This window comes from Parambassis ranga, chromosome 24 (assembly GCF_900634625.1).
Source record: "Parambassis ranga chromosome 24, fParRan2.1, whole genome shotgun sequence".
In the NCBI taxonomy this organism is placed as follows: domain Eukaryota; kingdom Metazoa; phylum Chordata; class Actinopteri; family Ambassidae; genus Parambassis; species Parambassis ranga.
In genome coordinates this window covers 7,748,033-7,767,069 of record NC_041043.1, presented here as the reverse complement: position 1 = coordinate 7,767,069, position 19,037 = coordinate 7,748,033, and the positions used below count along the sequence as shown (strand labels likewise).

Sequence of the window (19,037 nt, the reverse complement as noted above, 5' to 3'; positions counted from 1 at the left end):
AAAAAGATCAGTGCAGAATTTTTGCTTGCTTTTTCACTAGACATTGCACATACTGTATATGTGATAATCCAGGTGAAAAACCTTTGATCATTTCAATGGCAGCCATTGAAAAACAACGTTAATGTTCGCTAAAAAGAAGAAGCATTTTTAGGTGTTGGAAGAGCATAAGATTGAGCACTGAGCAATGAATTCATTAAGTGCTGAGATGGATTAGTGTCTGGGGACGGTACACTCCTGGACATGCTGTGATTTTATGTTGTAAGAAATGTCAGAACTGAAAGCTGCCAGTACTAGAGAACATCTCATTTTAGATATCAGAATGGGTGCCAATTCAAATTTTACTTTGGCTAGAAATCATGTTACACAAGTGTGCAAAAATAGCTGACTTTTTACACACTTTGTTCTGTTTATTGTTAAGCAAATTACTGGGTTGATTGTTCCATTATGTTACACAAAACCACCATCATGTGTTTTTGCTTAACCACATTCACATGTAATAAGCATATTTGTTTCTTACTTTTACACAAAGTGGTGGTTTAGTTTGAAAAAACGAATCAAAAACTCACATTTTTGGTGCCAGTTTATCAAAAAAGTTTATTTGTTAAACTTTTTTATTATTATTGTTACATTATGTTTTAATCCTGATTACCCTGACAATGATAAACTGACCCAAACTGTTACATGAGAGTTTAGGGAGGACCCGAACGCAGACACAAAAGGCCGGGTGTTCAACAAAGGGTGAGCTTTATTAAGCCACATAAAAACCAGTAAACCCAAAAATAACCAAGTACAAACAAAAGAGTCCAAGGGGAAAAAAACTGAAACAAACCAAGGGACAGGTAATCTACAGGGACACAGTACTGGCTGAAAAGGACAAAGGCGATCACAAGACAAGGGGTATCAAGACACAGGTGGGCACACTCAGGGCGGGGCAGGTAATCACAAATGGAACACAACAGGAAGTAAAACACAGGGGAATACACCAGGAAAACAAGACTTTCAAAATAAAACAGGAAACAACCAAAACAGGGAAAAGTAACCCAAGAAAAATACAATGACACTAAAATAAACAACATAACCAGCTGAACAAGGCATCCTGACACAGACAGACACAAGCAGAGCAGGGTGGATAAAATATCTATTTTACTTTTCTCATGTGTGTCAATGTGAATCATGGGCGTCTAATTAGTTGTAATCATTTTTTAAACTGCACTCACATATCCAGTTCAACTGCCCAGAGTCAAACACTGATCACAGCGATATGCTCCTGCTGTGATGCTGTGTGTTCATCCTGTCCCAGGCTCTCTGGAAGCATGCCCTTCCCCGTCCCAGTGACAGATTTCCCCACGTGAAGTATTTATCTAGCCGGAGGAATTGCTGCCATCTGCTCTGCAGAAGGGTTCAGAGCTCCACATGCTACCTTCACACACACATTCAGATACATCCTCTCTCAAGGACACTCATATATATATATATTTATATATGTGGAAACCTGTGTGCACATTAGGTGTATATGTAGGTTGCAGTAAACCCTATCAATGAATAGATGTGGGCATGTGCTTTTATTGGAGATGCTCTGAAGCAAAAAGGAGAAACTGTGGCCATTCTTCTTGTCAGCCCTCTCATTTTGTCACACATGATATTATACTGTTTTATTCATCTCTTCAGAGCTGAGTCATTGTTGATGACGATTTTTTGTCTGTGCTCACTCAAATGTTGTGTGTGTTTGAAGGCACATGAATAAAAATAAGCAAAGCAATTCAGACAGGAAGGGTGGCATATCATCACATATTCACCTTCAGCCGTGGAACAGGATGAAGTTCTTTTCCATATTTTGCCAGTTTCTGTCTGAACATGAAAATCATAATAAATTTCCACTGCAGTTTCCTCTCAGCATCATTACGTTTTTGTTTGTTTCATTCATCTGACTTGTATGTATAGCCTTTTGTAGAACTTCACCTTTACAATAACACCTGTAGTTTTTCACTGAGCTACACCTATAATCCCTTGCTATATTAACACCCCCCTCCCCCGATGTTTGACCTACAAATGTCTTGAGAAATGGGGAAAATCTGTCTGTGCCTGCGTGCTACAGCTGTTTGACCTCATCCTGGCAAGGGGAGGCCATTGCAGTCAGCAGGGAGTACGACGCTGAGTGCGACTGAGCTCAGATGTCACAGACAGCAGCCAGCGTTAATTAGTCCAGCAACTCTGCAGAGGGCGGAACCGCATTAATTAGCATAAAGTGGCCGGAGGGACCTGCTGCACCCATCAAGCTTGCATCACTTAGCATATTTAGCATTACATCAGGTGTGTGTGTGTGTGGACATGTGGAGGAGGTGTTTTGGGTTCACTTAGAGCACTCGCTATATGTTAATAATTGAATGCATGCAGGTGTGTTGTGTGTGACGTGTATGGAAATGATCATCTTGCGCCTGGATGGTTGGAGATGGGAGCTTTTCATCCGCTGCTTATTACTTATTTATAGTCACTTTCTCGAGCACACTCAGTAAAGACATGAGCTCAGTGAGTGACATAAGTGACCCTGACAAAGCATCGTCCCTGTTATGATGCTTTAAACAACTTCAAGGGCGGTTTAGCTTCATCAAATCATTGTATTATGGACAATAGGAGAACCATTTGAATCTGATAGTTACATGGATTTTCCATATCCCATAAACTGACCTTGTACACCTACAATAAAATGTGAAAAAATAAAACTAAAACTAAAAAACGAGCTTTAAGGATTACCTTCAAAATGAAAGTCCCAGAACATAATTACAAGTGTTCACTAATATAAACGTTTTTGTAATTGTTTGATGTTGTCACCAAATCCCATGACAATGTCAAAGCCAACAATGTGTGAGTCCATCTGCAAACTCCCTAATCACACGTATGGCCCCATGCCCAGTTATCTTTAGTGAAGTATCTTTACAATAAGCCACAAACACTTGATTTAATCCTTAATTAAACATTTGATAACTGTAGAGGATTAATACACTTGTGCTCTGTGATTTTGAACGTTTTTGGACTACAGAAACTTTGGATGCTTAGAGCTCAGTTATAGTTTTTTCCAGCAATGTAAATATGTTAATGTATGTAACAACAATATGAGGATGTTTTACCAGGCGAAAGGGATGAAGGCCCAATTTCCCATTGACCCTTGATTTTCTGGAGCATCAACATAGAGTAAAAACAAGTTAACAATACAAAAATATGTTTTTTTTACTGTTTACTGCCATTAAAATGAATATAATAAAAATGGCAGCACAGATGTCAGTGTTTCTACCTGTTCATCTTTCCCACAGTATGACAATAAAGTACATTTAACAATGCTGCACAACATTGCCAATTTTGTCTTAAAAGTACCAATAAAGTAAATAAATAAAAAATTGTTTTTTTTTTAAATTTCATATGTTGACCAGTGAACTGTGCTGTGTGTTTATGCAGGTCAGATCTCAGTGGAAGGCTTTGCCAGGTATCTGAATGGAGAGGAGAACTGCATCATTCCACCTGAGAAGCTGGACCAGAGTGAAGACATGACCCTTCCCCTCTCCCACTATTTTATCAACTCCTCACACAACACATACCTCACAGGTACACACACACACACACACACACACACCACACTGCACGTCAAATCATTACGATCATACTCGAGAGGTTATCCAATCAAGTCGTGCCATGAGTCTCAATTCATTGATATTCATGAGTTAAATATTTCTTTGGCCTGGTAGTCACAGTAACTGGCTTCCAGTAGTGCACCAGCATGGCAAACACAATATAGAGGCCATTTTCTCTTCAATGGATATTAGAATTCATCTATTCAAATCTATTCCGGGGTGCATTGAATCTTTCAAGTGGATCAGATTTCTTCAGTAAAGGAAAAATGGAATTTTCTGTAACAGCCCGGCCTCTTAGCCTGCGAAATGAAGAAATGAAAAAAACAAACAAGCGGGCAGTCTTTTTTTTTCCCCTTCTGACATTTTATTCATTTTCACACCTATTATACTATTCTAATCAGCAACAGAAAACCTCCATTAAGAAGCCATCTGAATATTTGTATATGACAACATAAAAAAATGATACCTGATACATAATAAATATACCAACAACAGCCTGTGCAATATTCTGTATGACAACAATATGATGTTCATAAGCTTATTCTCATTAAGTAGCCACACATTGTATTTATATATGTTAATATCTTATTGATCCATGACCATGGTTCATTCAACACAAAACACTGTCAGTATTTCAAAAGAAAAGAAAGAAAATTAAAGCTATTAAAAGAAAGGCTGAGGAAGAAATGATGGTGATACCACCTGAAGTGAGACCACAGATCTGTCTGTCAATTAGACACTTATGATGAGGGAAAAGCATGCTGCTGATGTAAAGAGATAATTACTTTGCTAAGAGTGACAGGACCATGACAAAGTATTGTTTTGCTAGCATATAATGTAGTTAATGAGCTCTTGAAAAGTGGAAGGACCTGCTTTTGTAAGCACGCCGGTCCTTTTGTGATATGTAGTTATAGGCACCTGAACTCTTGCATGTGTTTTCTTGTGTGCCGGATGCAGCTGGCCAACTTGCAGGCAACTCTTCAGTGGAGATGTACAAGCAGGTCCTCCTGTCTGGGTGCCGGTGCATTGAACTGGACTGCTGGAAGGGACGCACCACAGAAGAAGAGCCTGTCATCACACATGGCTTCACCATGACAACCGAAATCTCCTTCAAGGTAACACAAGGAGAGGAGAGTGGTGGTGATAAAGAGGAGAGCTTTGGTGGTGGGTGTTGGGAGGCAAAGGAAGAGGCAGTGCAGACCAAAAAAAACATCACCATAAAGATGCATGTTAACACCTTCGTATGTGGACGCTAACTTAGCTTAGCATAGATCCACCCACTGCATCAAATAAGTTTAGTTATGAGTTGTGATTTTTTTTGTTTCCTTACTGATTGTTTGTTATCGGGTATATTCCCAATTTATCATATCACTGTGACATAACCCATTTCTGGTAGAAAGTAAAGCCTTGTAAAGTAAACATGAGTAATTACTCAGAAAAAAGCAGCTGTTGTGCAGTCATCTGTATTTCATCATGCTGCTACCTAACAGTTTTCACAGTGGTGTGTTACATAGATCGGTATGTGTTTTTTACAAGGTAGTATGCAAAAAGAACATGTCTGAAACAGTATCTTACACTTTTCTCAACAAAAACCTCCTCTAAAGGTCATCCGAGTTCTGTTCACATAATGTTTCACAATCAAACAGAGCCTGTGTTTTGGTTGACTAGTTTTAATGTGAAGCAGCTCCAGTAGGAGGTTGTTTTTGGCAAAGTAAACAGTGAAGCTTCTTTATCAATAAGAATACATGTTGCTTTATTACATGCATGCATGCTCCTGCCAAAAAACGACAAATAAAAATAACTATGTACAGAAAAAAGTAGAAAGTACTGAATGTAGAGCTTGTGTGCTTGTATGGTATATATCCTACAATCATTATATACAACAGGGAATGAAATACACAAAGAAACGAATTGGACAAATATAAAAATGAGAAGATAAAAACATGAAGAAAAGCAGGGCTTGAGAAGCAGTGGGAAAGTGAAAAAGTGGGGCATGCACACAGCAGATGGCAAATCGTAAGGGACAGGGATGCACTGAATAGCCCTAAAGAGAAGCGCCGAGGGGCGATTAACTCCACTCTCAAAAGATGAGAAGACAGAAAGAAAACATGCTTTTATGGGAGGAGGGCGTGACAGTCTAAAGGCAGAGTAGGTGTCAAGAGGATAAGAAGAAGGAGATGGGTGAGTTGATTGATAGAGGAAATTTAGCTCTAATGAGAGTAACACAAGAAGTCGAATGAGCCTAATGGAATTAGTCTAAGGGTGAAATAGAAAAAAGTTGCGAGAGAGCTACAGATGGAGACGGTTGAGTTACAGACAAAGATTTTTATTGGAAGAGACGGAGCAAATGGAAATGAAGGCATTAACTGAACTGACTGTTGTTAATGACGGTGTAATTGACTCAGACAATCAGCGGCTTAGAAATCTGCTATCAGACGTTTAACTGTGTTCACTGGAGTTGAAGGCAGTGACACAACAACTCTCACACCTGTAACAAGTGTCAGTTTCTGATAAACTTTTTTCTTTACGTTTTTGGTTAAAAAAAAAAAAATCACCATCACAGCTACAGTCCAGAATCAATTGTTCAACAGGTTTAAGCATGTGCTTTGACGGGGACTTTCAGACTTGCAAATAGATATAAAACTGTAGTTTTTTATAGAGTCTGTCTTATACTGATTTTTGTCTCTACCTGGGTCCTCAGGAGGTGATCGAGGCTATCGCAGAGTGTGCCTTCAAGACCTCACCTTTCCCCATAATCCTGTCTTTTGAGAACCATGTCGACTCGTAAGTCAGCAGACCATTTTATGTCAGGGGTGTGATTGTTAAACGTGTGCAGAGGGAGGGCAGGAGATTCTAATTGGATGTTTTATCTTCAATGGCTCCAGGGGGGGGGGTGTTCTAAGGGTGCATATATGCATATTCAGTGTATTGATATTTAGTAGAGAAATGATGTTTGTGTGTGTGTTTGATGATTCCCAGGCCAAAACAGCAAGCTAAGATGGCAGAGTACTGCCGATCAATATTTGGAGACGCATTACTGACAGAACCTCTGGAGAAATATCCTGTGAGTTCATAAATTGCTCCAACACACACACACACGCATGTGCTCACTCTCACATTCACACTTGCATGCTTTCTGCCACTTTTTAACACAACACACAACATGGCCAGCAGTGAGGGATTCAGAAGATATTAACGCATAGATGGGTGCACTAAAGAAGTGTCCTTGAACACCCATACAGATGTACAGTGGTGTACTGACCAGTGGGCACACGGGGGCGAATCCCGGTAGGCCCCTGAAAAATCCATAAAGTGTTTGTATTAGTGTTCCCTTTGTGCCTGTCACTGGGGGTGTGAATGAGAACTTGCAGCATGTCGATCAAGTTGGTTATGTTAACTACACAGTCTTCACTGAGTAGGCAGTGCACAAAAACACACATACTATTTCTTTACCTGTCCTCCCCTAGGATACAACCACAACAATCTAATTTGGTGCTCACGTAGCTACCACCCTCATGTGGTCATTTGAATAAGTGCACCTAATTCTTCTGATCAAAGAGAAGATTAAGAAAAGGTGGAGGAGCTTGTTGTGGAAGGGTCATGATTTACTAAACTGAACCAAGCCTCGACTGAAGACAAAAGTAAAGCATAAAAGTCATGGTTCTAACAGACCTCCGGCCAGTGGGTATAGAGTTAGGTTCCTCCACCAGGACTGCCTGTCCTGTCAATGAACCTTTTGTTTGTTGTCGGTGTATTTTCTACGCCAGCCAGTCTACTAACTATTATTCTATCTATGCATGTTGTTTGCAGTCACCATTTAAATCTGTCATCATTCGGTGTTCTTACTCCTCTGAATTCTCTCTGCCTCTCTGTTTTCTCACATATCAACATGCCCTCTAGCACCTGCCAAAACGTGTTTCCACTGCAGGAACTTTCTAAATGGCTTCCTATAACTTTATCTTTGACACTCTATTTCTCATGCCCACACTTTCCTATGACTGTTTACATGCCAACGGAGCCAACTTTTAATGACTCATCACACAGTCATTCTTATGCCTCTGCATCACTTATGCGTTATTGCGGGAGTGACTTCAAACAGACGTTTAAGATTAAATAGAGGTGTTTTACGCCGTTATCTAAACGTAGCTTTTCTTGGCACCCCTTTATCTGCCTTTCTTCTGTTGCCATGGCTACTAGTCTAAAGCTTGTATTGTCCCTTTGTGGCCAAATTCTTTTTTTTGCTTCGTCTTTGTGAGTAATGACGCAGGCATTTACGTGAGGCAAATGTAGACACTTGTCGCACAAACTCTCACAGGCTTCCTCTGGTACCTCTCTGATGGTGTCTGCCCATGAAAACATATCTCACAGACAGAATTCTACACATATATGTGCTTTGATCGCTTTCAGTATTCACTGGGGGGAATGACGTTGTCCCTGTTGGTTTAACGCTATAGCACAGCTAAAGTTCCCAGCAGTCAGATGCAGAATTATCTCACACACACAGGGAGCTCCACCAGCACTGCTGCCTGCCAAAGACACAGCCCGCTGAGAATTACAGCCCTCTGACTGGATTCGACATTGAAGTATTATCAGGGAGAAGCCTTTTGAATGGAGTGGCAGGGGAAAGGAGAAGAGAGAGAGAGAGAGATGAGGAGAGGGGCACAAGGGAGAAGTTAGAAAGACAGAAAGGAAAAGTGCCATTGAGAAATAGGGTTTCTACCACTGAGCATGTAATAACTGGGAGAGAAGGTGAGAGCAATGACAATCCTCCCCTCCCCCGACTCTGAGACAGTCGTCTATATACAGCGTATCAAATGGGATATCAGCTCCTATAAATCCATGGGGGCAGGGGCAGATAGGGTAATATAGTCTGATTGGTTCTAGCTCAGTCAAGGGTGAGAACAGAGAGTCTCTTCCTGCTTTTCCCTCACATAAAACTGTAATCCTTTTTAAACTCATGATGTTTTTTGAGTTTTGTTTTCTAATCATGCTGAGAACAGTCTGCACTTTCTAAAAAATAAATTAGCTAAAATTCATTGGAAATTAAATTACACTTTTTTTGTTTGTTATGGTTCTCATTGGTGCATTCATTATGTGAATAAAGGCTGTATTATTGCCTGAACATGTTCAAAGTAACTAATGAAAATAGATGATTTTTTTTTTTTTTTGCAGTTTGTGTGATCTTAAGGCAGACAGACAAAAAAACAGCAACACTTAGAAAGCAGGCTAGATTGAGAACACAAACACCCTAAAACCTGTTTTAGCTTTGTCATTATGGAGCATTGTGTGCAGACATAACATGCGTGATGCAGAGCAGGCATAGAAGGCAACAATAAGCAATCAAACAACAATATTCCACAAATTGAAGATGAGACACCTTTAATCAAAGACTTCAGTACTCCATCACAGTCATTGTACTTGTTGAACAAGCCATACATGTAGCAAGCCATACAGCAGCTTCATCATTAAAAAAAAAGTATTTAGGCACTTCACTATATATATATATATATAGTGAAGTGCCTAAATACTTTTTGCATCATAGTATGATACACCCAATGATACATGAAACTTCTAAAACACATTTCATACCTTAAGTGTATTTTTTTCTGATGTCTGCTGCTTGTATAATTTAGGGTTTTAAAAGCAGGACTAATTTCAGACTGCAGTATTAATACTTTTCTATAAATAAAGGCCTGAATACTCTGTCATTTATGTTATCAATAAATCATAGAGTTCATTTTATTAATACAGCATGTTGCATTTTACTGCTCTAATTGGAGCTCAATTTACCTTAATTACATTATAAACAGGCAGCAATGTGTAGTTAATACATCATATTTTACATTAAACACATGCAGTCAAGCAACCAATGTAATAAAATGTAAGTATACAGTAAATATAGTTAAATGCATTTGTAGCCACCATTGGTGTGTTCAACTGTGTGTTTACTCAAAGCATTGGCAGACTCTGATTATACATCTGATGCTTTGCTTCCTTATTACAGCTGACCACATGCATTTTGGGGTATTTGGGGGAGGGGGGGGGTGAAAACTCGTTTCATTCAGTTTCCACATCCAGTGTTGCATTTAAGTAGAAGTGTATGAGTGGGTGTCCGGAGTTTATTGTCTAAACAAAAGCAGTAAAATGTGTGTGACAGCTGCGTTATTGTAGGGAGAGTCTTGGCTTCAGTTGGTTTATGAATCACTGCATTCCTGTGATTGAGAGAAAGTAAGAAATGTGAGGTTATGTTTATGTTAAGTTGTAAACACTGTTGCTGTGTGTGTGTATTTAACATCAGAGCCAACTTTCTCTATATTGAATTATTAATAGGCCTAAACACTGTGATCCAAAAGCAGTGTACCCCATAAATAAATTAGAGATCTGCCTACTTCTGGCCAGCTCCCATGAGAGAGTGTGTGTTTGTGTTTAACACCTAGTTTACCCCCAGGAAGCTGATTTTGGTATCGAAAATGTAAACTATTGAGTTATTTCATCAATCAGCTCTGCTCAGCAGAATCCTTCATAGTATACATGAGTGTAAGTGTGTTCGGAAATTCACAAATTAATATTTTTCAGAGACATGCTCCGTTCGTTTCTTCCTATGATTAGCTTTGTTTTTAATGTAGCAACCGTCCGCCTCACATCCACTCTAAGGAACATGCCACGTTTCACAGTTTTTCTCTTGTTCAAACTATTGTCAGAAAAATCACATTGGCCCATCACCCAACAGATCCAACATTTATACATGTTGAAGTATTACATCACCCTGCAGAAAATCTGTCATAGTTCTTCAAATCTTAGCTCTTCCTGTTTTTGCATGTGTAGGATTTATTCACCTCTTTTCTCCTTCTTCACTCCTTCCAGCTGGAGTCTGGTGTGCCACTCCCCAGCCCGATGGAGCTCATGGGGAAGATCTTGGTGAAGAACAAAAAGAAGCACCACAAGACAGATGGAAGCACCAAGAAAAAGCTCTCTGAGCAGGTTTCTAACACCTACAGTGACTCCTCCAGCGTGTGTGAGCCCTCCTCTCCAGGTGCAGGTACTGCTTACACACACGCATACATCACTAACAACGCCATCAAGCCATGCTTGGACAGTTGAGTTATGATGTTTCAAATGTAAAATGTAGCCCAAATGCCTGGATCACTCTGTGCTGCTATAGACCAAGACCTTTTGTTTATCATTCATCATTTTCATGACCCTTTCCATCAGCTGAAACTATTATTGGCTGTTGCATACACTCCCTGTCAGCCACAGACTTCTTGTCACTGGGGCATCTTTAACAGCAGTAACCCTCAGTGAGTCTTTGTGTGTTCATGCAGCTGTGTGTACATTAAGTTGTTACTGTCTAATCTCAATTGATGGATTTTTATATTTGTTCAGCTGCACCCTGTTTTCGCAATCTGTCCATAGCTACACTGGGTACACTTAAATGTGTGCATTTGTTTGTGTTCATGTGATCAGTGTAAGGTTGAGTTGTTTATAAGAATAGACTTTGCAATCAATCATCTTTCGTTTGGCCTGATTTCTAACATCCAACCTTCTGTACTACACTAACACATACTGCCCCCTGGTGGAAGAAAATAACAAGCACAAGTGTAACACTCAGGAGACCCTTTTAACCATTGTGCACATAGGGGAAAAGCTAGATACTGACTTTTGATTTCCTTTTTATAAATGTGTTGCTTCTTTGGAACATCCATGTGTTCCATCCCGCTAATTCTAGTTTACCTTTTAGGTTCGACCAAGGAGGAGATGGCAGATTCCTCACAGCCCTCAGAGGGAGCTGAGCTTAGCCTCAGACCACAGGGTAGAAAGTCTATCGGTGAGTCATACATTGTACAAGACCACAGCCTCATTAGGCTGGTGCAGATATCTATAGGTCAGTCCCACCATTACACAGTTAAAATTAATTTCCTCTGACAGCATGACCTCAGATTCGGTGGGAAATCTTAAATTGATCTCTCATTATGTGGTCTGCTCAAAACAATATTAAAATTAATTTACTCGGCCCATGAGTGAACCATGATCGGTCAGTGTTTAAATGTAGATAAGACATGACAGTTAATTGACGCAGATTTCTCATTTTATCTGTGATTGACTCTGTGATCTGTGTTTTAGGCGAGGTGGAGGCTGAGAGTGAGGATGAAGATGACGATGATGATGACTGTAAAAAGGGATCAATGGATGAAGTATGTATCTCAGCCATCAAGTCAGATGCATGTAATAATAGATGGTGCCTCCAGCGATCCAAGGCTGCCCTCTAGTGTTTGATAATGTCTGCTGTTGAGTCTCAGAAATACTGAATATTACAAAAAAAAACCTTTGCCAAAAGCTAAAAAAAATTCATAACACCTTTTGTGTGATGATGCTTTTCTTTGTGAATATTTGGCTGACGGTGTGTTTGCATGTGCAGGGCACAGCAGGCAGTGAGGCTTTTGCCACAGAGGAAATGTCCAACCTGGTCATCTACATTCAACCTGTCAAGTTTAACAGCTTCGAGGCTTCCAAAAGTATGTATTAGCACTAGCAAATGATAATAGATGGCATTTGATTATTTACATGAATAATATGAATTTCCAAAATGCTGTATTCTCGTATAGTGCAGTGGTTCGCTGTTTCCTCACAGCCAGAGGTTTCCTGGGTTGATAAGATAATTAAAGGTCATTGAAGACATTAAAGGTTGTAAACCATGTAATACTTTGAATCTCCTAGCTGTTGGGTGCATACATGGTCTGTATGAGTTATTTCCACATAATAATTGGATAAAGAATGCTTCTGTTTATGTGCTGCAACTCGGCAAATGGTGTTAGAAATTAAATTCTAGGCCTAAAATAGTCTTGGAAATGAAGACAATGAAAAATATGTATGTAAACACGTCAAACCTGTCATTTACTAGACGGCCATGATGTAACAGATAAATCAGATGAGGCTGGTGTGATGTGAACCTGACCCGTTCAGCTGCCATTAGATTAACAAGGAGTGCCTGTCTATAGATATCACTATCAGATCGTTTTGTTCACTGTATCATCATCTGTATCCACAGAGATCAATCGCAGCTTTCAGATGTCCTCCTATGTAGAGACCAAAGCTTTGGAGCAACTGACCAAATCCCCTGTAGAGTTTGTGGAGTATCCTTCTGATCGTTAGTGAATGTTACAACACTTTATGCTAACAATCTGTAAGTGTGTACAAAGTAACATTTTTGTCAGTGGTTGTATTTTCCTAACCAGCCTTCCTTAGATACAACAAGTTGCAGCTGAGCAGGATCTACCCTAAAGGCACTCGAGTGGATTCATCTAACTACAACCCTCAGCTCTTCTGGAACGCTGGCTGTCAGCTGGTGGCTCTCAACTTCCAGACCATTGGTGAGGGAGGACAGCAATATAAAAAATTCCTGCTTTAATCATTCTTTCCTTGATTTTTTAAAATATATATATTTCTGCTCACAGATTTATCAATGCAGCTGAACCTGGGTATGTATGAGTACAACGGTAAAAGTGGCTACAGACTGAAACCAGAGTTTATGAGGCGGCCCGACAAGCACTTTGACCCTTTTACCGAGAGCACAGTGGACGGGATAGTCGCCAACACACTGTCAGTTAAGGTGTGTGTGTTTGTTTTTGTTGGTCTTTTTATGCCTATTTCCCTCTTTCTATGTCTCACCTTTGCATTCCCTCACCCCTCCAGATCATCTCAGGCCAGTTCCTATCAGATAAAAAAGTCGGCACGTATGTGGAGATCGACATGTTCGGTTTACCCGTGGACACAAAGAGGAAAGCGTTCAAGACCAAGACATCTCAGGGCAACGCCATCAACCCAGTATGGGAAGAGGAGTCCATTGTTTTCAAAAAGGTGAGACACTGGATTTCAACACTGTTCACGTAACACAGAGTACTGATCCAACTACAGTGTTTTTTTCTGAAATTGTGCTTATATTGGTGTTTTTAGGTTGTCCTACCCGGACTTGCTTCATTGAGGATAGCAGTGTTTGAAGAAGGAGGAAAATTTATCGGCCATCGTATTATTCCTGTGTCAGCCATCCGTCCAGGTGACAGCGTTTTATTCATGCAGTCTTAAAAAAATCAAATTATCATTGTATATAATATTTCTCCAAATGTCGGCATATACCGGTACTGTTGTTGTTGTTTCTGAAACCTGACACTAACCCTGCAGGCTATCACTACATCAGTCTAAGGAATGAGAAGAACCAGTCCCTGACACTACCTGCATTGTTTGTGTACGTTGAAGTAAAGGACTATGTGCCAGACACATTTGCAGGTAAGCAAATCAGCAACAAACTGTGTCATGTTGATTAGTTTATTATGAGTGTTACAGAAAAAAACCCTCTTATTGTTCTTCAGATGTCATTGAGGCATTGTCCAATCCCATACGCTATGTCAACCTGATGGAGCAGAGAGCCAATCAGCTGGCTGCTCTCACTTTGGAGGAGGGTGGAGAGGAGGAGGGTGACAAAGAGGTGTGTAAATGTTCTATTTTAATATATATTTATATATATATATATATATATATATATTACTTTTATAACCTACATCCTACTACCAGTAAAAGTGTAACAAAAGACTAGATAATGAACCACAGCTGAGAAAAGGAACTGTTTATTTATCAGACATCAAGTATTAGAGCCTGAACTGATGCTGAGGGAAATATTCTGATGTCAGATATTACTGCTTATCTCCACCATCATCAACATGGTGTTACTGACAGTGCTGTGAGTATTGTCACCAATAGCGTTGGAGCTGGGTAATCTATCTATGTATTTATACCATCTTTACATTACTCTAAGAATCGGTTCTGTATAAAAAAAACGATTATAATTGTATATTGTTCTATATTAAACAATATGTACACATAGGTTTAGGGATGAGAACTCATCCCACTGATAGACATAACACTCCATTCTCAATATTACTTATACTAACATATCAGTCAGTCTCAAGTGAGGACATTTTAAATGTGATTTAAAATATTCTTTACTCGCCCCTGTACCAGCCACTAACAATCTCTAATCTACCACTGTCCTGATGTGATTCACCGTACACAGTAAAACTTTTTGGCAGTGACCTTTAATGTTACTGTATGATGGGCTTCAGTTCCGAATATAACCTAAATGCCAAGCAGCTCAGAGAATTTTAGGTGATGGTTGAAGAATATGACCTTCTACTTCGTGACACCCAGAGACAGAACATCTCACACTAATGGGCCTTCAACATTACAGAAGTAACAAGGAGAAAAGATATGTTAACTCGTATGTCGGGCTTAAAATCTTGGTCAGGTTTTTTTTTTTTAAATAAGACATGATGGAGAGCAAAGATTAATAAAGGAGACTGACAACGGAACAGAAAACAGACAAAAGGGAGAGATGTGACGACAGTAGTTTCTAAGATTGAGGTGAGGATAAATTTGGGATGAGAGGAAAGGTAGAATGAGGTTATCAGGAAGGGGGCTGGATAGTAGGGTTGTTCCTGAGGGCCTTCTTTTATCTGTTTTGCCAGCTGATATGATTACCCACGAGGCTGGCCGACTGAGAGCTGCTTCATGCTGTGACCATGGCAACAGTGACCAAAAGAGGCACAGCGTGGAAAGGCAGAGCATAGAGTGGAGAGATAAATGTAGAGAGAGAGCAGTGGAAGATCCGGCTGGCATGACTAGAACAGAGATTATTTAAAATTGCATTAACCTTACAGAGATAAGTGCATATAGTTCCAAGACTCAGGCGAGCCGACGGGAAATTAAGAGGCTCGGCACAGGAAGCCATGCTGAGAGTGGGTTACCAAAGCTATGTCTACAAAGTATCCTGCGGGACACAGGTGCAACAAGTGAGTTATGAAAACAGATATCACTGCAGGGGAGAAAGAGGAGGGAGGTATTTATATATATTTTTAATTACAACAGAGAAGAAAAGGAAGAGTTGCAGATGTTGACATTAGCACAACATAAACAGAAGCTTAAATGTATCAAACTGTGTTTTTAGACAAATTTCTAATTTAAATACTGTTGTATTGATTGTCAGTGATATTGATCTTAATGTTGAATCAGGTGGAGGCAGGAAGTGATGCTCCCTCAGAATCTAAGGTGGACTCCAGGGTCACGGTGCCTGCAGAGAACGGACTGAGCCACACAACTATTATTGCTCCAAAACCCCCTTCGCTGGTCGGGCCCCAGCCTCAGTCTGCAGGTACTGAAACACCAGCACCACAAGAACAGCTGCACAGAATGAATCTGATTGAATATGCATATATATGTTTTACTCACTAAAATCTTTTCATGTGTATAATAATAATAAATTAGAACCCTCAAAATTTGTTCATCTTTTCAGATGATTAAGTATTGTTAAATTAATTGATATCATGGTCATGGGTATTGTCTGCTATTAGCTATTAGCAAACCAACATATAAGAACAGTCTATAGTAATGGCTGTTTATTGTGTTTTGGGAACAGGGTCTTTGAAACCTTCAGTGAAAACTGAAGACATCATTCAAAGTGTCCTCACTGGTAAAGTATTTTTTCTTATACATATGTGCTTATTAATTTGAGTAATTATATTCCCTGCTGTATTTGAAGTCACTTAAATATTTGTTTGACCTTTTAACTGATTGATGGTAAATGATAATCAATTAAGTGATTCAATATAAAGTATATTTATTACAAAGTACAGGTCGGTTTATTATCTCTTTTTGTCAGAACCAACCTTTTTTTTAAATCTTCTTCTTTGGTCCTCTATGCTTCCTTTGTAGAGGTGGAAGCTCAGACCGTGGAGGAGTTGAAACAACAGAAGGGCTTTGTTCGGGAGCAGAGGAAGCAGTACAAGGAGATGAAGGAGCTGGTTCGGAAACACCACCGCAAGACCAGCGAGCTGATCAAAGAGCACACAGCTCGCGTGTCCGAGCTTCAGAACAAGCATCAGCGCCAACGTTCCTCCCTGCAAAAGAGCCAGAAAAGAGTGTGCAAGAAAAGGTAAAGGCACTCCTCTTCCTCCTTTCACATTGTTCTACAGTCTCTCTTCAAGTCTTCTCCCTTTGTCAACATTCACCTGAAACATTATAGATTATCGTCTGTTTTTGTTTTTGATGTCCATCTACAGAAACTCTCAGCAGCATATGCTGGACCATATGTTGTATTGTGTGCCTGTTTTTTTCTTAGAAACAAATACTGCTGACAGACGTTGTGCTCATTAGAAAGAAAAAGGCAGAGCTATGCATAGAATACAAACGAGTAGATAAGACGTGCTCCAAGGAGTGTCCGTCACATATTGAAGAATCAGCTTTTAGCACACAGCAAAGGTTACAGCCAGTGTGGCCCTCAGAGGGACACTACTTGAAAGATAACACAGCTATAACTGAAGTGAAGTAGGGAGTGAGAAGTGTCCTTCCTTGTGTTTAGAAGTTCTTCTAACACTTAATCTATGTTAGCACCACTTTCTGGAATCTATCATTGTATGCATGTGAAAATCTATCAGAAATAACATGATCCTTGTCTGTACTTAGTATGATTGTTATGACTCTGCTGATCTCAGTTTGTGTGTGTGGCTCTGCAGTCAGTCCGAACAGTCTCTGTCAGCTCTGGACCAAGAGCTGTGTGAACTGGAGCAGGAGTGCAGCCAAAAGCTGGCAGAGCTGAAGGAGCAGCAGCAGCAGCAGCTCCTCACACTCCGCCAGGAGCAGTACTACAGCGAAAAATACCAGAAACGAGAACACATAAAGCAGGTACAAACAAAACTAAATCATGACACTATTACTATTTAGAGGACCTAACTTCAAAATGCATACAAATCTGTCTCACCTCACTGTGACAGAAAAAACATAAACAAATCTAAGCTTAAAATTCGGATATTATTTGGCTTGGAAGTCGTGGACTCCCTTGTCACCAGCAGTCACATGACAAAAATCAGTTTTTGGTTGATCTGCAGGCTTTCTACAGCTGCAGAGTGACATTGAGAAAAAACTGGTTTATAGAGGCTGTAGATGCAAAAAGTAAGTAAGTAAAATCTGTATATCTGTAGAATGTGGAGGCTTGCAAGCATGTGAGCCACAGGAGTGTGCTGTTTGTACTGATTTCTATAGAAAGCTCTCTCTAATCATGTGACAGGATGAATCAGAGGTTGAGATTAAATTGATCCCTTTGCTCCAGATCCTGGTTTTTAGCTGCCTATCTATGGCCAACACACCAGTTTCATTCTCTTTATGCATTAGTGCTTGTTTTTATAATGCACATTTTACATTACAATGCTTAATATCCTTAAAAAACAATTTCTAGAACTACCTCTGGTCAGTGCTTCTACATAAACAAGCCACCACAGCACATGTGACATAAACAGGTACATACAGTACGTATCACTGGGATGAACAGAGGCCACACACTGACAGCAGCTTGTCCTGACTTGTTTTGGACTGGATGGAGTGCTGACAGTGTCCTTCTGTCGTAAATGAATATTACAGACGTCATTTTGCTGCCTGTGCTGAAGTTTTTGTGTATGGTGTGGAAAAGTGAATGTCTTCTGCTCCAGTACACCTGCACAATGAGCACAGCTGAGGTGTCAGAAAGGTCCATCCAGGCTAAGGGCTGCAGGCATGACAGAGATTGTGTTGTTAAAGGCACAGAAAAGACACAAAATAAATGTGGTTTCAGTTTTCTTCTTGGTGTTATTATTATGATCATTATGACTCTCCGTTTGTTTCTTTGCAGCTGGTTGAGAAGCTGACCAGCATAGCAGAGGAGTGCCAGAGTGCTCAAATGAAAAAGCTCAGAGATATCTGTGAGAAGTAAGGCTACACACAGCATGTTCATGCAGTCATACGAATACAAACACACCCTGGTAACACATTCATTTACTCTGTTTACAGAGAAAAGAAGGAGCTTAAGAAGAAGATGGACAAGAAGAGGCAGGAGAAGATCAATGAGGCCAAATCTAAAGACAAGAATGTAACAGAAGAGTAAGCGTACATAATCTGATTAACGTTCTTGTTGGATTATATGTTGTGCTGTAGAGCCACTAGATGTCACTAAATACCAATAATTTGACAACTTGGTTTGACTGATGATAAATAAATGTTTTTACAGAGAGAAGCTGGAGATCAACAGATCATTTGTCAACGAGGTTGTGCAGTATATCAAACGGGTAAGCACAAGCTTATTTATGGTGCTGTTTTCATAGCTACCTTGTTTTATCGGTGTATATTCAGAGACTTTATACTGTGTGTTTGTCTAGTTGGAAGACGCACAGAGTAAAAGACAGGAAAGGCTACTGGAAAAGCACAAGGACATCCGACAGCAAATTTTGGATGAAAGACCAAAGGTGAGTTTAAGTTAAACTTTACTTTATGTCCTGCTAATAGTGTACTGTACACACTGACATTTTAAATGAATTAATCAATTCACCACCACACCTCTGT

The 19,037-nt window shown here is 39.8% G+C and overlaps 1 protein-coding gene across 3 annotated transcripts in view; it reads left to right on the top strand.

Moving 5' to 3' along the window:
- Positions 1-19,037, top strand: part of plcb1l (phospholipase C beta 1-like) — a 91,209-nt gene that overhangs the window by 60,259 nt on the left and 11,913 nt on the right. For 2 of the 3 annotated variants that reach the window (XM_028397280.1, XM_028397282.1), the window contains exons 10-32: positions 3,451-3,597; positions 4,581-4,738; positions 6,325-6,407; positions 6,603-6,687; positions 10,488-10,662; positions 11,362-11,448; positions 11,745-11,815; positions 12,040-12,136; positions 12,670-12,754; positions 12,867-12,991; positions 13,076-13,230; positions 13,314-13,478; positions 13,575-13,674; positions 13,800-13,904; positions 13,988-14,103; positions 15,684-15,822; positions 16,087-16,140; positions 16,383-16,602; positions 17,183-17,351; positions 18,331-18,407; positions 18,489-18,578; positions 18,706-18,763; positions 18,854-18,940. In XM_028397280.1, the coding sequence (XP_028253081.1) occupies positions 3,451-3,597; positions 4,581-4,738; positions 6,325-6,407; positions 6,603-6,687; positions 10,488-10,662; positions 11,362-11,448; positions 11,745-11,815; positions 12,040-12,136; positions 12,670-12,754; positions 12,867-12,991; positions 13,076-13,230; positions 13,314-13,478; positions 13,575-13,674; positions 13,800-13,904; positions 13,988-14,103; positions 15,684-15,822; positions 16,087-16,140; positions 16,383-16,602; positions 17,183-17,351; positions 18,331-18,407; positions 18,489-18,578; positions 18,706-18,763; positions 18,854-18,940 (2,648 nt within the window). The remainder of the gene's footprint in view (positions 1-3,450; positions 3,598-4,580; positions 4,739-6,324; positions 6,408-6,602; positions 6,688-10,487; positions 10,663-11,361; positions 11,449-11,744; positions 11,816-12,039; positions 12,137-12,669; positions 12,755-12,866; positions 12,992-13,075; positions 13,231-13,313; positions 13,479-13,574; positions 13,675-13,799; positions 13,905-13,987; positions 14,104-15,683; positions 15,823-16,086; positions 16,141-16,382; positions 16,603-17,182; positions 17,352-18,330; positions 18,408-18,488; positions 18,579-18,705; positions 18,764-18,853; positions 18,941-19,037) is intronic. The other variant, XM_028397281.1, reaches the window with a different exon arrangement.